Source organism: Mycena indigotica (genome assembly GCF_014461135.1).
Source record: "Mycena indigotica strain 171206Taipei chromosome Unknown Mind.scaff0016, whole genome shotgun sequence".
NCBI classification, from domain to species: Eukaryota; Fungi; Basidiomycota; class Agaricomycetes; order Agaricales; family Mycenaceae; genus Mycena; species Mycena indigotica.
The window spans coordinates 1,048,098-1,066,651 of NW_023503015.1; the positions used below are offsets into that span (position 1 = coordinate 1,048,098).

At 50.1% G+C, this 18,554-nt stretch overlaps 6 protein-coding genes across 6 annotated transcripts; 1 reads left to right on the top strand and 5 right to left on the bottom strand.

The window, feature by feature from the left end:
- Positions 1-37: 37 nt before the first annotated feature.
- Positions 38-1,050, bottom strand: MIND_01369300 (S-adenosyl-L-methionine-dependent methyltransferase; the record flags this gene model as incomplete). The annotated part of the gene is made up of 5 exons (XM_037370114.1): positions 38-401; positions 451-715; positions 761-810; positions 837-938; positions 992-1,050. 5 exons carry the CDS (start codon positions 1,048-1,050, stop codon positions 38-40), a joined length of 840 nt encoding a protein of 279 aa, XP_037213670.1.
- Positions 1,051-1,206: 156 nt separating this feature from the next.
- On the bottom strand, positions 1,207-2,467 carry MIND_01369400 (S-adenosyl-L-methionine-dependent methyltransferase; the record flags this gene model as incomplete). The annotated part of the gene is made up of 5 exons (XM_037370115.1): positions 2,162-2,467; positions 1,739-2,120; positions 1,585-1,683; positions 1,309-1,538; positions 1,207-1,263 (listed from the first exon to the last, which is right to left on the bottom strand). Exons 1-5 carry the CDS (start codon positions 2,312-2,314, stop codon positions 1,207-1,209), a joined length of 921 nt encoding a protein of 306 aa, XP_037213671.1. The 5' UTR covers positions 2,315-2,467.
- A 434-nt stretch (positions 2,468-2,901) lies between these two features.
- Positions 2,902-4,974, bottom strand: MIND_01369500 (FAD-binding-3 domain-containing protein; the record flags this gene model as incomplete). The annotated part of the gene is made up of 13 exons (XM_037370116.1): positions 2,902-3,052; positions 3,099-3,284; positions 3,336-3,457; positions 3,511-3,637; positions 3,691-3,863; positions 3,915-3,981; positions 4,038-4,324; positions 4,370-4,464; positions 4,517-4,614; positions 4,662-4,681; positions 4,733-4,818; positions 4,871-4,895; positions 4,948-4,974. The coding sequence occupies 13 exons, from the start codon at positions 4,972-4,974 to the stop codon at positions 2,902-2,904; spliced, it is 1,464 nt and encodes a 487-aa protein (XP_037213672.1).
- A 777-nt stretch (positions 4,975-5,751) lies between these two features.
- MIND_01369600 (RNase III domain-containing protein) lies at positions 5,752-6,895 on the bottom strand (the record flags this gene model as incomplete). The annotated part of the gene is made up of 4 exons (XM_037370117.1): positions 5,752-5,970; positions 6,021-6,316; positions 6,367-6,756; positions 6,805-6,895. 4 exons carry the CDS (start codon positions 6,893-6,895, stop codon positions 5,752-5,754), a joined length of 996 nt encoding a protein of 331 aa, XP_037213673.1.
- A 465-nt stretch (positions 6,896-7,360) lies between these two features.
- MIND_01369700 (uncharacterized protein) lies at positions 7,361-10,576 on the top strand (the record flags this gene model as incomplete). The annotated part of the gene is made up of 10 exons (XM_037370118.1): positions 7,361-7,687; positions 7,733-7,795; positions 7,841-7,886; positions 7,938-7,964; positions 8,015-8,075; positions 8,128-8,183; positions 8,237-8,728; positions 8,780-9,260; positions 9,317-9,499; positions 9,646-10,576. The coding sequence occupies 10 exons, from the start codon at positions 7,361-7,363 to the stop codon at positions 10,574-10,576; spliced, it is 2,667 nt and encodes an 888-aa protein (XP_037213674.1).
- Positions 10,577-11,775: 1,199 nt separating this feature from the next.
- On the bottom strand, positions 11,776-16,948 carry MIND_01369800 (ABC protein; the record flags this gene model as incomplete). Its single annotated transcript, XM_037370119.1, has 28 exons — positions 11,776-11,904; positions 11,951-11,973; positions 12,020-12,058; positions 12,108-12,193; positions 12,241-12,490; positions 12,539-12,554; positions 12,605-12,668; positions 12,715-12,997; positions 13,047-13,071; positions 13,119-13,171; positions 13,222-13,294; positions 13,341-13,389; positions 13,442-13,550; positions 13,596-13,730; positions 13,777-13,842; positions 13,895-13,909; positions 13,961-13,992; positions 14,030-14,048; positions 14,093-14,172; positions 14,228-14,311; positions 14,361-14,441; positions 14,495-14,615; positions 14,666-15,043; positions 15,099-15,369; positions 15,425-16,007; positions 16,052-16,346; positions 16,401-16,902; positions 16,940-16,948. The coding sequence occupies 28 exons, from the start codon at positions 16,946-16,948 to the stop codon at positions 11,776-11,778; spliced, it is 3,870 nt and encodes a 1,289-aa protein (XP_037213675.1).
- Between the last annotated feature and the right edge of the window lie 1,606 nt (positions 16,949-18,554).

Consider the following 18,554-nt stretch of genomic DNA (forward strand, 5'->3'; position numbering starts at 1 on the left):
CTGCCACATCAACGTTTGCGTAATCACAACTCTACTTTCATGCACGTCGGCGGGCGATAACTACGTCGGTCTTGTAAGGGTACTCGAATATGCCTTCGTCTTCGTTTACCCAAACTCTTCCCTTTCCTTTATCGATAACAGCACTAAGATCGGCGCGAGTTTGCGCCTTTTTTTCGTCACTGAGCAGCGTCATATAGCTTTTGCTGAATGCACGATCGAGAACTGTGTCCTTCGTGGCTTGAAGCGCGTAACTCCAAGTTTTCTCCTGTGGGGGTTCGAAGCTAGCCCGATACCCTTCCGTCTGGAAAACGCGGCGCCAGAGTCCATGGCGGTACTGCGGAGTTCCTTGTTCAAACTTCTCGATAGTATCGCGGACTTGCGCGACCCATTGAGCGGTTTCTCTAGAAAAGGCGATTACTAATATGACATCATCTTAATCAGCGAACAGACCTGTCCTCCAGATTCCATATGAGCGCAAGGACGCCGCCAGGCTTCAAGATACGACCAATCTCCTTTGCAGACTGATCGAAGTCTGGCGACCAATGAAATGCTTGTGCGATAACAACAAGGTCTGCCCAGCCATCCGCAATTCCGGTGTGGTCAAAAGTGCCTTCGTTGATAGACACACGCTCATCGGACAAGGTTTGCGTGAAGACAGTGCGCATTCCTGGGCTGGGTTCAATAGCTTTGAGTTCTTTGAAGGCGTCCTTCCATTCTGGGTAGGGTAAGCGACACAACACAATTCTATGAACTCCGATACCAGGATGTGCAATGAAAGCTTTAGTGAAGAGCCCACTACCCGCCCCGATCCTGCTTGCACTTTAATGCAAAAGCACAAAGTAAATGGCAAAACTCGCTCGACGACATTTATCTGTTGGGGAGACTCAACAGCACGACGGATATAAGATAGCGCGACAGGCTGGTATGATGGCCGTGAGCTCGACTTACAGTATCAGCCTCATGATGACATGATCAAGTCGATTTTACACACCGGTCATAATGCTCTGTAGCGGTGTTGAAGCCTAGCTGAGCCACAGAGTGAACGGTCATGGTGGTGACTCGGAAGAATCCTTTGAATTGATGATCTGAACGGAAGCGCCTCAGGCTCGCGGAGTCATCGTAGGTGAATATTGCGTGACCTTCAAGTTGTCACGAGTGGGAGACAGAAATACAACATCGTAGTGGGGTTCACACATCATACAGAGGTTAAGAGTACTTCATTCTCCAATATCCTGGAAGGACGTGCGCTGCAGATACCCAGACCTTTTATTGCATGAGATGTTGTGAAGCTAAGAGAGAAACACCAACATTGTACCAGAAGTAAGACCGACGGTCTTCTTCGACAGTGGTCATGCAGACAAATCGGCCACCGGCAAATGCCCCGAGAAGGATAAAGAACGAAGCCGTGTAGAGGTCAGCTTGCCAGATGCAGGAAAGCGACATTGACCATATAATGATACCAGTTAATAGCGCAGGTCGACTTGGTGCACCAAAACGGATAGGTATGGTGTCGCGACCGATAAGACCGTCGCCGATAACTGAGTTTGCTTTGAATGATGAAGAAGTGGAATATGGGTTGACTACCGTCTCTGAAATCTTGCGCATAGATGGTCGTCGCAAAAATGCACCCGCTAAGGAGTATTGCTAACCGGCCAGGGCCGTCTAGAGTGGTCTTGTCGTCGCCTATTGCGTTAATCAAGAACGATTCTCACGAAGGTCGGCCGAGACGCAAACGCACGGGCCACTAATGTCGTCCCAGCCTCGAAAGCAGCGAAGCCCAAGCCATTGAGCGCGTATCTCGACAGAGAGCGCGAATTTCCATGCAACTCGTTATACATCCACGTGAACACAGACAAAGCCATGCTGGCAAACATGGTCTCCTGGCTATACGCACGAGACAGCAGCCAACAAGCAGGTGTTAGTGTCCATCTCAGAACCTTCGCATGGCGGAGAGAGATTCGCCTTGCGGGAATGGGCCGGTCGGGCTTATTGGTGGCATCTTCAAGCGAGGAGGTTTGATTCGACGTGTTGAACGCAAGCAAATGGAACCAAAGCCAGAATATAAGGTGTGGGACGTTGTACGGCGACCGAAGAGGTGCTGCCACCATGGCGAAAAGAGACTGCGTAGCTTAATTTTAATCAACTGAGGGGAAAGACGTACAATCGGCACCATAGTCGTCATGAAGTCACTTTCCGTGAAGAGCCAGAGCGTATGTGCATGATAGATTGTGTTCCCAAACTGTGCAGAGAGCCAATCTGAGCAAATATGACGGCAAAATGGCTCAGGGTGCAACTGGAACTTGATCGTTGACATCCCCTCGTTCGTGAAGAGGGAAGAAAGAAATGGCAGATCCTCGAGTCCTCGGAAGCCATCTGTGGGTTTAAAGACTGTGTGCCGATAGGCGATAACATGACCACCATTCTGAGCGAGTGGCAGCAGTGGCAAAGTTCTGGAACCAAACAAGAAGGAGAGAACGAAACATTCAAACCAATGCCGTACACAAACATCAATCATTTTCGATGATCTGATTACTGACGCATAGATAAGTATAACCACCATCTCTTTTGCTCTAGTTACAGTCAGCCACAAACAGGCCAAGGCTATTAGGTTTAGACTCACATAGGCTACAATTTTCTCTCGTGGCTCTGTTGGGTTGACTGACGCATATGACCATCATTGACAATCGCCTGGGTCACCTTTGCCTTTTAGGACTCGGATACTAGTAGCCTGAGCCGACCTCATTGCTCGCTTCCAGTTCATCTATCATTGTCAAGCTTCTGTGGGGCCCATCAAAAGGATATAAACCACGCCGATTTGGGAATAGACAATACAGCAGCAGTAACGAATGGCCAAAGTAGTTGGGAATCATGACAAGTCCTCATAGTCAAAGGAAAGGAATTCTAGTAATAGTCACCATCGGAGGAAGGGCCAACGTGTAAAGAAACGCCGTTGAGATGGATGCCGTTTGTTTTCGAGACAGTGGGAGAATTTCTAAGGCGGCCCCAAGAAATCCACCACTCGTCCGCCGCGTCCGCGGGGTCGTAACCAAATCTGTTCAATGTGAGTGGTTGGAGGGAGAGACCATGGTAAAGCTTACACCATACGCATGTCGTCCCACATAGTTTGCAACGAGTCTTCGTCTCCAGAGTCCATGACATTTCTACCAGCGGCGTTATTAGCACGCATAGCAGCGTCACGTCCTTCCTGGTGCGGTCCATCAGGCAGCGCCATGACGTCGATATATGTTTTTTCAGATTGATAGATGTGTAAGCACCGTGGTTTCCTCAAGATCAGTTCAGTGTCATGATCTGCGTCCGGTGATAACGGCACTCACCGAACCTCCTCAAAGGCGTTGAGGAACTCGCTTATGCGGCTGGGATCGCGGGTATGAGAGAAAATTTTGCCTATGAAAGCGCCATCTTCGATGGCAATTGAATAGGTATGCAATGAAATGGTCTAAAGGAAGGTCCTTTGTGAGCACTGGCAAGCGGAATCCTACTCAAACTCACTGGAAACGGGTGAGCGGCTTCGCCGAGGACCAATAGGTTACCGGACACCCATGAGTCCAAGTCGTAACTGTTCTTGATCTGAACGCATGTTGCAGGGTTGGGAGCGAGCTGCGCTAGTCTCCCGATTCTAGTGAACATATCCCAAATCAATCAAAACGTCAAGTAAGAGAAGAAACCCACAATGGATCGCATTCACCCACTACATCGGTGATTCTGCGATCAGCTGGTTGGGTCCATGACCCATCCTGGTCACTATCGGGGGTGTAAACCCAAAATGTAAGGTCCTCAGCGGCGCCAGAAACAAGAACTTGGGCTCCTCGATTAGGGCCAATGCAGAATGTTACCATCTGGCTCTAAAGATTTGTTAGCTGTTCTAAGAGAAATAAACTACATCAGAAGCGCACCTGCGGGTAGTCATACAACTTTGCTGTCAACGGGTCAGTCATCGCCAGCGTCTTGGGTATAGTGGTCCTGAAGATAACGATTGGACCTCGCACATTGTCACTTGAGGATTAAAACCAACGCACGTATAGACGGCCAGGCCGCGAGGAACATCAGCGTCCGTATCCTCTTCCTCTTCTGCCAGCATGAGTTTACGGAAGTAGCCTCGCGCGCCATCAGCTCCGATGATAACGTCGGCTCGCAAGACTTCGCCTGAGCTCAGCGTTACGGTGGGGGAGTGGGGATTAGACGAAAGGTCCGAGTCAACAACTTCTGCATTAAAGCGAACAACGACGGGGGAGCTGTTCATCGTAGATTTGCGGGTATGTGCACAGAGAGCAGCATCATACAGGACCTTGAGCAGGTCTTTATGCTGAAAACGGGTCACTTGTGGACCAGCTCAAGGGCAAGAACGAACCCGTAGCTGCAGGAAGTCCCCCCTGGCGTCGGTCAGCAATTCAGCTGGCCACCGATGCGTGCCGAGAAAGTCGCGAGCTCCATTCAGTCCTTGGTCTATGACCATATGGGTTGGCCTCCAAAAAAACAAACAACGAGCGGAACTCACATTTCCACACTGTGAACCCCTCTCCGACTATGGAATAAGCTCGTATTGCGTCCTCAAGGCCCCAATCGAAGAGGATTTTGCAGCCGTTTGGTGGCAGCCTATTCAGGTTTAGGCGTGAGTATGGAAGGGAAGAGAGTATGCAGACCTGATAGCGGGGCTGGGAATCTGCTCACGACTTAGAGCGGTGATTCATGGACGATGAGAGGAAAAGCGAACCGTATCCGGCCCTCCCAGCCGACCTTCTTTCTCTAGAACAAGCACGTCATGACCCGCCACCTTAAGAGCGATCGCAGCAGTCAAGCCTATAAAAAGACGTCTAAGAGTTATGCTGGTATCGAGGTCCAGTTTTGTTACCTGCAGCAGAGGCGCCAGCGATGATCTACGGAGGTATTAGTCGGAGGTGGCCCGAAGCAACCTTGAGAGTAACGGACGAATCGCAGGTTTTTTTCTTGGGTCATTGGAAGGTGAGTTAGGCAGTATGAGTGGAGGAAGGTAGTAGAAAAGATTGTGGTCGCATGCACAAGACAAAAGGAAGGTACAGAGTCCCAAGAGAGACTAGATGATGCCTTTCGTAACTGTCTAGATTCTCTCTTTTTTTTCCCCGCGGAATCACAATGTGGCACGGCAAACGACACATTTGGTAATTTCTTTATTGAACCAGTCAAGCAAGCGGTAAATTAACTCTTGAAGTCGGCTCCCAAGTTTGTGCTCACTGTGCAAGTCGACGACCAGAGGTAAGTAAGGGTCGCCGACGGGTAAAACTCTTGATGCGTGTATCAGGTAATGTGAAATTTACGCTACCCTCTTCAGGCCTCAGCTTGCCAGTGACCCGCCGCTGCCGCGGAGGGAGACGGATTCGGGCCGTTGTCCAAGTCTAACCCGATTTTGTTGTTGTTGCAGCTTCTTCAGCGGCTTCTTCAACTAATTTACTTACCATTATTATTAGTGGTGTTCGTCTGTAGACGGTCTGCTTGAAAGGCAGCTTGGAAGTTTGGGTGAATGGAAGCGGAAGGTCGGCATGGACCAACGGCACACAACATCGAAACGTTGAAGGTTGTGGCGATGGAAACTGTTTTTTTTTCTCTGAAAAACTTCTGAAAACTGAACGTGGTGCAAATCAAAGTAGCCGTTTACTTACCATTGAACATAGCAGTGGCTCAGTGTTCGCTTACATAGGCGCCAAATTTGTTTAATCTGGCTCACACTTCACTTTCATTACTCAGTTGGATTATGTGCTACAATGTCTGTTGACTGTTGGTTGTGCCAGAATCCTCTGGCTGAAGCTCGCGTGAGGGCAAGACTTCGGAATCGAGAATCAAATCCCCGTTGGCTCCACCCAAACGGGCGCAGATCGCATTTGCGTCTCCATGAAAGCACGCAGGCAGACCACCTTCAGTAAGAAGTAGTCGTGGGAGCATGCGAGTGTGGAAAACGCGATGAGCAACGGATGCACCCTACAACGCCGTCATCAGCGCTGGTAAAACATCTAGTTGTCACGACCCACGAATTGTTGGAAAATTCCTCCAATAACAGCGGTAACAGCGTCCCCCTGGACCTTGAAAAGACCAACTTCCTTAAGCAGCTTTGATTTAGCTTGGAGCGTTTCTGGCGGTTGCAACGACGCAGGCAGTGTAGGAGTCCATCGCATCACTCGACCAAGTCCCCATTTTGACCCAATGTGCTCTCCCAGAAAATAGGTATTGAGAACACGCGACACAATTTCTTGCAAGTCGTGTGTTGGTTTGAGATGCGAAGATGATGTCAGTAGAAGGAGCAGGTAGGATTCAAGCACGCGTCGACCTGCTCAAGAATTAACAAGGGTAATCGAAGAGGAGGCAATAGTAACGAACCAATAAAGGAAAGCTGGGCATTATGCCCATGGAAAGCGGCGGGGTGACTAGCATGGGTCAAGATACGTGCCGACAGTTGAGGTGGAAATTTCAATGGCGAAAAGAGACCACTGAGGTGGTCTGAAAAAATTTGGTCCGGTTGAGAGGGCCCACCACGTTGAACGCGTTCCTCAAGAAAGCCCCTTTCAGCAACCGTCGTCACCACGCCGTCTTGGCTTGACCGCCGTCGACTTGACTTTCTCTCCCGTGGATGTCCAGTGAACGAATCACGTTGTATTCGGATATCAAGCTGGTGGGTAGCGGCAGGGCCTGGTGTTGGCGTATCCTTTTGTCTGGCATGGGTAGGTTGCGAACGTGTTTTGAGAGCAGCGTAAGAGTATTGACGACGGACTACTGAGTTAATTAGTGTTCATACGAGAAGATTGAAGGGGCGAATACCAGAAGATGAGTGGGAGACGTGATTTACAGGTGCTGGCGGATGAGAGGCCACGGCGCGACGCAAGCAACGGGTGGAGAGGGCACAAGACATCGTCCACGGCAGAAAAAAGTGGAATGTCACATGACAAGAGCAAATGTGTACATAATATTGATTCTCTCACAAGTTCCTTAGCTCCTCACCAACGCTGGGTAGTGCAATAGTCCTGGGCTTTGCTGGGCAGTGGATGGTGGATGTGTTAGAAATCTTCTGTACAGCTTGAACAAGCTGTGTTCCCACTTTCACGCTCTTATCCTTTCCTGCTTCCAAGTGAGTCGTTTGAGCTTTCTTTGCAAGATTACAGGCAGGTAGGCAGACAGTCCATTCTCATTTCCTCATATTGAAAATCTGTCTAGCTGTTCTAGTCCATGTTTTTCAGTGCTTGGAAGTTGGAGCTTGATCACGGAACCACCGCGCGCCGAACCGAACTTCGCGGCGTCTTGACACATCCGCGTCTATCTCTTTTTTCTCCACTTGACAGATATTTAAGCTGCCACTAGTGTTTTTCTGCTTACCATCATGTCGGACGCGTCTTCTTCCCCTCCTGCGAGCAGTGTAGACCACTCCCCAACACTCACCCTTCGCACGAAAGAGATTGTCGACAGTCCCCCAGCCGCTTCTACTGTCTTTCCCCACCGCCAAGAAACTATTCTCGTCGATCAGCGCGACATTCTTCCACCCCCAACAAGTGCCTATATACCCCCAAGCAGCGACAATCAGCACCGAAACCTTATTCTGTGCTTTGATGGGACCGGCGACCAGTTCGACGCAGACAACTCGAACATCGTACAGCTCATGTCCGTTCTTCAGAAAAACGATAAATCCAAGCAACTAGTGTACTATCAGGCAAGCTTTTCCTTGATATTGCTTGACGAGCCTGACATCTTTCAGAGCGGTATTGGGACCTACACGTCCAGTACATCGCCTTCGCCAGTTATGACTAAATTATCCTTAGTACGTCGCTCTGAGCCGCACCTATAGCAGGCTAAATATCCTCAGATGCTTGACGCTGCTATTGCCTGGAATCTTGATTCCCATGTTATGGGTATGTTTGCTGTGGCCGTCAAGTCTTGTGCTAATTTCGTCTTCCCAACAGCGGGGTACGAGTTTCTGATGCAAAACCGTCAGTTAGAGACCTATTTGCTCCCTTCTATCGTTTTCAACGACCGCTAGATGCTGCCAACGACAGAATCTCAATTTTCGGCTTCTCTCGAGGAGCCTACACGGCGCGCAGGTTTGGCTGCATGGCTCTATAGTTCTATTATTGGCTTGACGCTCTGATTCAGTCTTGCGGGAATGATCCACAAGGTTGGTCTCTTGCCTGCCGACAATCATCAACAAGGTGATTCAAAGCATTCTCCCTGTCTTGTTAGGTCTCGTGCTGACGAAATCTAGTGCCGTTCGCGTATAAGATGTACACCCGCGTTGACGAGATCGGATGGACTCAATCAAATGCATTCAAGAAAGCTTTCTGTAACGACGTCAACATCGATTTTTTGGGCGTCTGGGATACCGTCGATTCAGTGGGATTGATTCCTCGCAGACTGCCTTTTACTACATCCAACGTCGCTGTTCGAACTTTCCGCCATGCAGTTTCAATCGACGAACGGCGAGCTAAATTCAAAAGCAATCTATGGAATTGGCCGAGCGACACAGAAAAGAAACTTGGAACGCACAATTCGCCTCCACAGACGCCCAGACTTCGAATGAAAGATATGCAAGTCCGGGGCTATACCCTTCCTGTGCCTTCGTTACGCTTAAGAGATTCGGAGAAGGAGTTCGATGAAGATGTCGAGCAAGCTAAGTTTGAAAGCGCCTTCGCGAAGCATCACAGAAAGACGAAGAGGACAGATGTCTTGGAGGTTTGGTTTGCAGGTTGTCATTGTGGTGAGCACTTACGAGATTACCAACCTCCTGGACTCAATCTCGATAACTTAGATATTGGTGGCGGCTCCGTGCCAAACAATACTCGCAACAGTCTTGCTCGCATCCCTCTCCGTTGGATGATTCGTGAGTGCTTCAAGGCGGAAACTGGTATCATATTCAATGCCGAGCGTTTGGTGGAGCTTGGATTGGACCCCACCACTCTTTATCCCCATGTTCTTGACCGACCGCCTGCCAAAGAGATGCATCCTGACATGCGAATCGCTCGAAGAGCCCCAAGAAAACTGTGGTTCCAAAGGGTGTTCCGGCCGAAAGCGTCTCATTCCGGAGGCAACGAGTTCACATTTTCTCCTAACCCAGAAAACCAGCCACCAACACATGTCATGCCGGGAATGGAAGAAGAGGAGGACCTGAAGGATGCCCTTTCGCCTATATATGATCAGCTCAAGCTCAGTCCTGGCTGGTGGATATTGGAAGTCTTGCCGTTTTCCTTCCGAACGCAGAATCTCGACGATAGCTGGAAGACGCACTTTAGGTCTGTGCCTTATAACTCTGCTGTCGGCGTCACGATTATTTATCTCTTCCCTCTAGATCCAACTTTGGGCGAGCTAGGAAAATTCCGCATCAGGTTATCAGCCCAAGTGAACAGGATGCAGGCGAGGCACAAGAGAAAGTGAATCTCAAAGTTCATAGGACGGTAAAACAACGACTGCAGGTCAAGGACCATAAAGGACGGTATTATGTCAATCGAGCCCGGTTCCACGTAACACCGGAGTGGGTGGATTAAAACTCTAATTAGCACCAAAACCTACCTACTTGCAATGTACCACCACGATTACTTCTAGGCCTTTCTTTAATGGACCGCGACTTGTTCTCCGATTTGTCAGCCAGACGTGACCGTGACCAATGTCATTTTGCAGACGACGACTTTTTCACTCCTCTTCATTCATTCAACGATTCGGACTTGAGGACCGCACTACATTCGTCCGTGACGCTCTACCTCATGGTGAGGTCCTATCAAAGCGTAGAGAAATAAAACTCTCCTCTCGACGGCGGTCCCGAGTCCGGAGCGAACGGACTGGAAAATGGGCAATAGACAAAACCACTGCTCAGACCAACGTTGGCCGTCGCGAGCACCCACAAGTCGTCACATTCTACGATCCCCCACCTGAACTTGCCCATGCCGGTGTTCCAATTATTGCCAAGTCGGATCACACAACTGCAACGACCACAGACTCGTACAGCCCAGCAATTGGTGGTAAAAACCATCTGCCACGAAAGTTTACTTCTCCGCCACTCATTCCTGGCTTTCAACGCGCCTTGGTCGATCTCTTTGGACCAGAGGTAGTACCAACGCCAATTCAAGCCCTCGCCCTCAAATGGGTTGTTGACCCTTGGTCCCCTGAGCGTGCAGAACAATCAACTGCATTGACAACAACAGAAAGCAGTGGAGCGTACAAAGAAATACTACTAGCAGCTGAAACAGGCTCCGGCAAGTCCATCGCATATCTGCTTCCCATGTTACAAGCTCTCAAACTGAGCGAAAATACGACAACACCACACAATACTACCAAGCATGCTTATTCACCGCGCGCACTCGTTTTGACCCCCACGCACGAGCTGGCGCGGCAAATTGCTTCCTCTGCCAAAATGCTCCTCCATGCGCCAGACACCAAACTACGCGTTCTATGTGTCTCAAGAGCGAATACTGCTGCACGCGATTCGTCTTTGGCAGGGAAAACGAAGCAGAAAACGAATGCCAGTACGATGAAAGCCACGATGTTGTCATTCATGGAGGAGGGACCCGGAGAATTCGATGTTGGTGACGGAAGGGAAGAGCCCTATCGCTAATCCTGTTGACGTGCTTGTTGGAACGCCGATGAAAGTCATGGACATGGTGCGAGGCCGAGGATGGGACAGAGACGCAGAGCTTGGCAAAGAATTGTCGTCTCTTCACGGGGCCTCAGATAAGACACCGAAGCTACGACGCGGGAGAGACTCGATACCTGGTGTTGGAATATGGCGCCCGAACCGGGAGTTGGACCTCTCCTCAATCGAATGGGTCCTTGTGGACGAGGCAGATGTACTATATGGTATTATGTTCTCCTTGACTGACCCTTGTTCTAATACTCTCTTAGATGTTGACTTCCAGGAAACCACCCGTTTACTCCTAGCGGATATCAGTCGCGCTCGTGGACACCAAGTTTCTTTTGCCCCCCTTCCCGTCGGCCTGATTCCTCCTTCGACTCCGCCTGAGGCCGGTAAACTTGTTCTTGCCAAAAAGAGTCCGACATCGGTCATCACACCGCTCAACTACCCCTTCCACCTTGTCTTGGCATCTGCGACAATTCCTAACTCCCTTTCCACTTATCTCAACGCGTATCACCCACATCTCCTGCGTCTCGTTTCCCCCAATATTCACCATCTTCCTAAAGCAGTCCGCACAGAATACGTGAACTGGACAGGCGGAAACAAGAATGCTGACATTGAACGTCGTCTGAGACAGGTGTGGGCAGACGACGCGTCGCAGGGTCTTGGTCCTGACCCCCAAAGTCTTGGTCCAATGAGCAAAGTTTTAATCTTTTGCAATCGCAATGTCAAAGCCCAGAACCTCAGCGCCTATCTCGAAACGAAAGGCATCAAAACTATCCCAATGTCTTCTGACAGCGAGAATAGGAAACGTGGCAATAACAAACACCTAGCCGGTTTCCTCAGACCGAGCCTTTCATCCAAGACAACTGCCGTCGCCGGGGAACCAGTGGCCACAATCAACGACCCAATGCATGTGCCTCACGTCGTTGTGACTACATCGTTGCTTTCGCGCGGGTTAGATTTCTCCCCTCAGATTCGACACGTCTTCATTATCGAGGAGCCAAGAAACATGATCGATTTCCTACATCGTGCGGGAAGGACTGGGAGGGCTGGGGCAAAGGGCACTGTCGTTCTGTTCGGAAAAATGAAGGGGAGAGGAAGTGATAGGGCCAGAGAGGCTCGAAAGAGAGTCAAGGCGCTGAGAGCCTAGATCTAATTCATACAATATACTGAGCTACTTAATTGTAAGCATCATCCACTCTAATGGCCGCCTTCTCGATATCTGCCAACGAGATGTTGCTCTTATCGCAGAGCACCTTGAACAAGCTATTCTCACGACTGAACAGGCTCACAGGCGTATCAAATTCCTGGTGATGCATAAGACGAGCCCTAGTATGACAAGACAAAACCCACAGCAATGTGTCCGGAGTCGAGCACTAGGGCTGTTTTAGTCGTTAGGTATGGAATAGAACGGAAACTCACCCAGAATACGGTCATAAGAGATGATCGTGCGCAAACGATCTGAAGGAAGGAGTCAGTCTGTGAATCGTCGTGGCAACAACACACTTACGTGCGATGCATATAAGAGTTCGGTCGCTGAACTGAGTTTGGATTGTGCGCTGGATTTTGCTGTCTGTTTCCAAGTCAACGGACGCCCTGCAACAAGCTTAGCGCCCAGTGGCTAGCTCTGAAATAACACAGACGTGGCTTCATCCAAAATCACCACGCGCGAATCTTTGACCAATGCGCGAGCCAAACTCAACAGACTTCGCTCTCCAACACTCAAATTAGAGCCTTCAGTTTCGATGACAGTATCGAGAGTAATTTGGTGTCGTGCTTCAAAATCAGTCGGTGTCGAGGACCGTGATTCGACCAAGTAGGAGCATTTCAAGGCTTCCCACAATCGAGCATCATCGTATCTGGAGAATGGATCCAAGGCGGTTCGGACCGTTCCTGTAATATGTCTGAGAAATGGTATTGACGCCTCAATACTACGCTTACCGCTAAACAGAGTAGGCTAGGGCAAGGGTAAGGTGTTACACATTGTAGTACAATCACGTGACTCACTTCCTGAGGTATGATGGCCATATTGGCTCTCAAATCCGTTAGACCAATCTTTCCGATGTCGACGCTATGAAGTGCTTAGTTCAAAGAAACAAGGCCCCCAATTCACCCACTCGTCGACAAATATGTGCCCCGAATACTCAACGATCCGTAGAAGACAGAGAGTGAGTGAGCTCTTTCCGGCCCCCGTTCGCCCGACAACTCCGATCTTCTCGCCGGGTCGGATTGAAAGTGAGATCGAATGTAGAACCTTAGGAAGTCCAGGTCGATAGGCCATTGACACGTTTTTGAATTCAATAGCTCCCCTTGATGGCCATTTGGGAGGAGGTTGGAGATTTGGACTGCTTTCATGTGATGCTTCCTGAGGAACAACATCGCCACGGGCGTAATGCACGACTGAAATACCCATATAGATCAGCACCACGTCGAAACAAAGATGGCGAACCTCGTTCAACTGAGTTCATATAATTCTGGAATGTTTCAGTCTTTCGCCTATACAACTTGGAAGACAGCCAACCTCGACCTCTGCAGATAGTCTGGTACTGACTGCAAACATCTGCGTTAGACTTGCTGAAAGTATTCGAGTTAGATGAGCGCGGGATGACTGCCAGATCACGGACTGGTGTAGGTTAATAGTAGTCCAACTTCGGCAGCAGATACTCCATTCAATCCAATGGCGACTAGGATGCCGATCTAAACTCTTGTTTGAGCAAACTGAATGTTATAAGAGAATCCATACCAAGAAAACCAAGATTGAACCGAGAGCATCGAGTCGAACTGCGAGCCACCTGTGAGGGCATTTGCCTCTACCGTAGCCAAGAGCAGGATGACGAAGCTTACCTTTGATTGGTAACCGTAAGGAATAGCGCACGATTCTCCAGGTCGATATAATACTTGTTGTCTCGGATAAAGCGGTCGATCTCGCCGTAGCTGCGAATAGTAGGGAGGCCTGGAAAAGTTATCACAGTTTTGGGCGTGTGAATGCAGGGCTGACCAGTTAAGGATTCAGATAAATGAGCATAGAGTAGAGACCGCAGCATTGAATCGAGTCGCTTCATTTCGAGCGCACTAGATCGGTAATACTGTAAAAAGTAGAAAAATCCAAAACAGATGACAAATGCTGCGATGACTAAGGAAGATTAGATTAAATCCTATCCAAGTGCAAGCACACTGACGGAAGTAATGCTCAAAAATAGTGATGATGACGACGGATCCAAACACCATACATATCACGAGCAGGACTGGACAGATAAGAGGTTAGATCAAACAGGTATTAGAAAAGGAAGGCCTTACACATTCGGACGGACACTGAATGAAATGAGCACTCAGCACAACGCATGAGTTGCTACGAAAACGCACTTGGCAAAGAGTTATCAATGGCTGGAGAGGAGCTATAAAATGACAAAAATAAGCAAAGATGGGACATACTGTCGATGTCCTTCCCAAACTACCAAGAGGTCATAAGAGTCACAAAACGATGGATGCACTCACTATTCCCATGATTCGGCCCATAGGCTGCAGGGTTGAAGATGAATATTCCAATTTCTCGTGAGGGTGTCATACCGTGGTATCTAGCTAAGTGTTAGACAGATACAAAGGCAAAGTAGGAATATACCAAAGAAAGACATTGGAGCGTGCAGCACATTGACTATAGCTTCCCGATGAAGACTATTAGACACCTGCACTGAAAAAATATCCAGGAAGATGCCACTGGAAATGAGAATTAGCAAGTGGTAAAGCAAGGGTCGTAAACACAGACAACAGGTAGGTGAACAAGGTCTGCAGGATGCCCAGCAGCGCATACAAAACTTGATAGAATTTAAAAGGTTTTTGGAAGGTGCTGCATCGTGAAATCGTCAGTGACAGAGATGACTAATGGGATAGGTGCTTCACTTGTCTTGCCACCAAACTAGTGCATAGGAATTCATTACTTGAGCACCTTGCATCAGGCCAGCGAGAATAACTATGACCGCCACTGTAAGCCAACTGCCGGACTTGAGGTAGTACCCATAAACTGTGATCCATTATTGCACGCATTCTAGGTCGACGGAAAACACAACTAACTTCCCCATGAGACACCGCCCGTTGTCCGCTGTTCTTTGACCATCAAGCGGCCTTCAAGCTTACCGGTTCCAGCTCCACCGCGTGCTTTCTCCTTGGCCTCTTCCACTGTTGCTGTGACCGTCGTTTTTTGCTTCTCGTCTCCCTGCTCGGCAGTTGGTTCGCCCCCGAATTCTTGGTCAAGTTTTGCGAAGGCCCCGCCCCGCGCGACGAGTTGTTGATATGTCCCTGCTTCCGCAATACGACCATTGTCAAGAGTATAAATGTGGTCACACTGGGGAAGGAAATGCAATGCATGGGTGACAAGGATAACGGTTTTCCCTTGTGCAACGAGTCCTAGAATGGCGGTCTGGAAGAGACGTTTTCCGACGTTGGCATCGACTGCGTGTCACACATGAGTGGCATACTCCCAGATATGGTACTTCTATGCATTTACCAGCAGAAAGTGGATCGTCGAAGAGGATTATGTCAGCATTACAATATAATGCGCGAGCAATATTAACCTGAAATCTGTAGGCACTCGATAAGCAGATGTGGGGGAAATGTACCCGTTGTTTCTGGCCACCGCTGAGATTGATCCCTTTCTCACCTATCTCGGTCAAGTCACCATCCGCCAACAAACGGAGGTCGGGAAGCAAGCAGGCATCCTCTATCACTCGCCAATACCTTTCTTCGTGGAAGGGTTGGCCAAACAACACGTTGTCTCGCTGGAAGACATTAGTGAAGTTCAACAGTGGCATATGGTAGGTGGGATACACTTACCAAGGTCGCATTTTGAATCCATGCGTTTTGTGGACAGTAAGCTACGGGTCCACCAAACGCCCAACCTTTTGTACCACCGGCACTCTGGCGCATTTCGCCAATGAGGCCTTGCAATAAGCTTGACTTTCCGCTGCCGACTCGGCCGACAATGGCACTCAGTGTACCACGCGGTACGTGCATTGTTATCTCTCGAAGACCAAACGGCTCTAGTTCTCGTTCGTCTAGATCTGTCTTTTCTGGGGCCAGCGTTTTCTTGTTCTCCTTTTCTTCAGTGGGTGGAGGGCCCTCCCATACCCAACTGCATCCGTCGATTCGAATGGCTTCTGACATCTCTTCGTCAATCGCAAACGGCGGACCGTCACGCAGAGTCGCCTTGAAAACAAGTGAAAGTCGTGCGAGAGCTGTACGTGCATCAGCTGTGGCAGACATGGCTCGTGGCAGGAACATCATCGGTTGACGAAGGAGTTGAAAGAGCGAAAAACTGGCAAAAATGACGGCGACATCGAATTTATTCGACGTCTCGGTATATGTAACGAAGGCCAGTGTTGCTGCGACAACCGGAAGAGAGAACGCCAAAGCGATGCTGTACGGAGTGAGCAAGAAAAAATTGATGCAATGGTGACTGACTTGGCCGATTGAGAATGTTGGATTTTTTGGATACCATTCAGTTCTTGTTGACGGACATCAAAAATATTTGCTAGAAAGCTGCTCTCATAGCAGAAATATTTGACGACACGCATCGCGCTCATGATTTCGTTACCGATGCTGGCTCTCAGGTCGGTGAACACCAGTGACCTGGTGCGCATTTTGAACTGAGAGGCCATCAAGCGTTCTTGAACGGGTATGACGACCACGAATAAGGCAAATCCGGCGAGGGCTGAAGGTCCGAGCTGAACAAGTAAAATGATGAGGCACACTAGAGCTATCGCAGAGAGTCAGTTGAAACTTAGAAACCCCTTCAACATAGAACTTGTACTCTGTATTGGTGCAGTCCAAGCAGCATGGAACCATTGTGCACAGTTGTCTACCCGACTGATGTCTGCGCTGACGTGGTTGAGAACTTGTGAATTCGGGAGTTTACGTCGGGCGGTCGGGGTAAGATATAATGCTCGTTCATAGACAGCTCCGGTCAGGGCAGCTCGGGCAAGAACACCAGTTGACATCGAGCGAAAAAAGAACTGATGCTGGCAAATGCTTGCAATGACGATAACGCCAAGCAAGCCGATAGCCAAACCGATTCCACGCCGGACATTCGGAGGCACTTGGCCGTTGTCTTTTGCCAGTGCTCGATCCTTCGCAAAATTGATCAGCGATTTGACAAGAATGGGCCCCATGAGCTGCGAGGTATCGCAGACAACCTGTGGGTTGACATAAGAAGCGTTCGAATAAGTACAGTTCAACTGACCTTGAACACTAGGTGCCGGCCTTGCCGACTTGGACCTTGCTTTGGGCCTCCCTTGATTTGGTCCTTTCTTTAGCTATTGTGCAGCTTTTAATCATAATTTATAAACAAACTTGTGTCATATTGTTTTTCCATTTGTTTGTTTAGCCCTCAGTGCTAGGGCTCTCTAGCATAAAAAATAATAGAATGGAGAATTTTTTGACAATTCCTAGTGGCCCAAGTAAATTGCCACAATACCCTTGCACTCAAAGTAACAATTGGAAAGTGTCAACTGTCTGCCAATTGTCAGGGGAACCTCCCTTTCGGCCCCTCGGAGACGCCTCCGACTCCGGTCCGACTCCGGTTCCGACTCCGGTCCGGCCCTCCATCTCGCCCGCACAATCACCGATCCGTCAACGCCCTCCCAACGGTCGCCCTGGGACCTTGCCTGCGACGCCGCCCAAGCCTTCTGTGCCCGACAGCGGCAGCTACGGACAAGCAGTATATAGTCAGCTCCCTAGCAGGCGGACCCTTAGAGTTTCTTCTCTTTGGATCCTCCCCTGCTAGGTCAGCTTCATTTGTATTTGCTTACCAATGTTCACGCTTTGGATCCTCCCCTGCTAGGACCTTGATCTCAGGCCTCCGGGGTTGCCCTTACAGCAGAAGAAACTCTCTACGGGATCAACCAGACAAGATTGCTAGGTTCGGCGCTGACTCAGGCTCGGAATACGAGTCCGTTCCGCCCCTCGTCACCCCCCTACCACTTGTCCCCTCCTCCTCTGTCACTCCTGTCATCCCCGCACCTGTCATGCCTTCCGGAGCTACTCCTGACGCTGACACTCGGCTGGATGCACTCGAGGCGAAAATCGACCGCCTAACTGAGGCCCTTACTCTTCTTACCACCCAGGCTTCCGCTGCCGCTGCCGCCGCTAATACTGCTGGCGGACCCCAAATAACACCACCCCCAGAGACGTCGATTCCGACTCCGACTCCGGTTCAGGGCGATTCCGAGGCCCTCTTTGGCGACATCAACCTCGCCTCAAAATTGGTCTTGCGACCAAACCCTCCGTTCACCTTCAACGGCGATCGGAAACGCGGGCCGCGCGTTTCTCTATGCGGTCCGCACCTACGCCCGCCTTGCCCCTGAGGCCTTCGTGGTCAACGGAGAGGCGAGCGAGGAAAAGGCCGTCCGCTATGCTATGTCGTTTATGGCAGAAGGACCCGCTCAGCAATGGGCGGAGCGCCACGGAAGCAAAGCCCCGTTTCCGTTTCCGTCCTGGGGCTCGTTCGTTTCGAGTTCCGACTCCGGTTCGTCGAGGAGAATGAGCAAGATCATGCTCTCTCCAAACTGGAGACTTCCGCCTATCACATGGGCACAAAGGACGTCTACCAGTACACCGACGACTTCGAGGACCTGATGGACCTCGCCGGATTCAAGACGCGTTGGTCAAGGTGACCAAGTTCCGCCACGGACTTGACCCCCTGATCAACAACGGAATCACGTCCTCGAACGACCCCCGGACCTCCGGGATTACCTTAGCTGGCGCACCCGGGCCTTCCGTCAATACGAGGCCCTGGTCCGGGCCAAGCTGATCAAGTCAGCCGCCCCTAAGACGCCTGGCGGTTTGATTCGGACTCCGTTTCCGGTCAACCGCATCCCGGCTCCGGCCCCTTTCCGCCCGGTGGCTCCGGTCGTGCCACCCGCGGCCCGCGCCCCCGCTCCGGTGCCTCCAGCTCCCGTCCCCATGG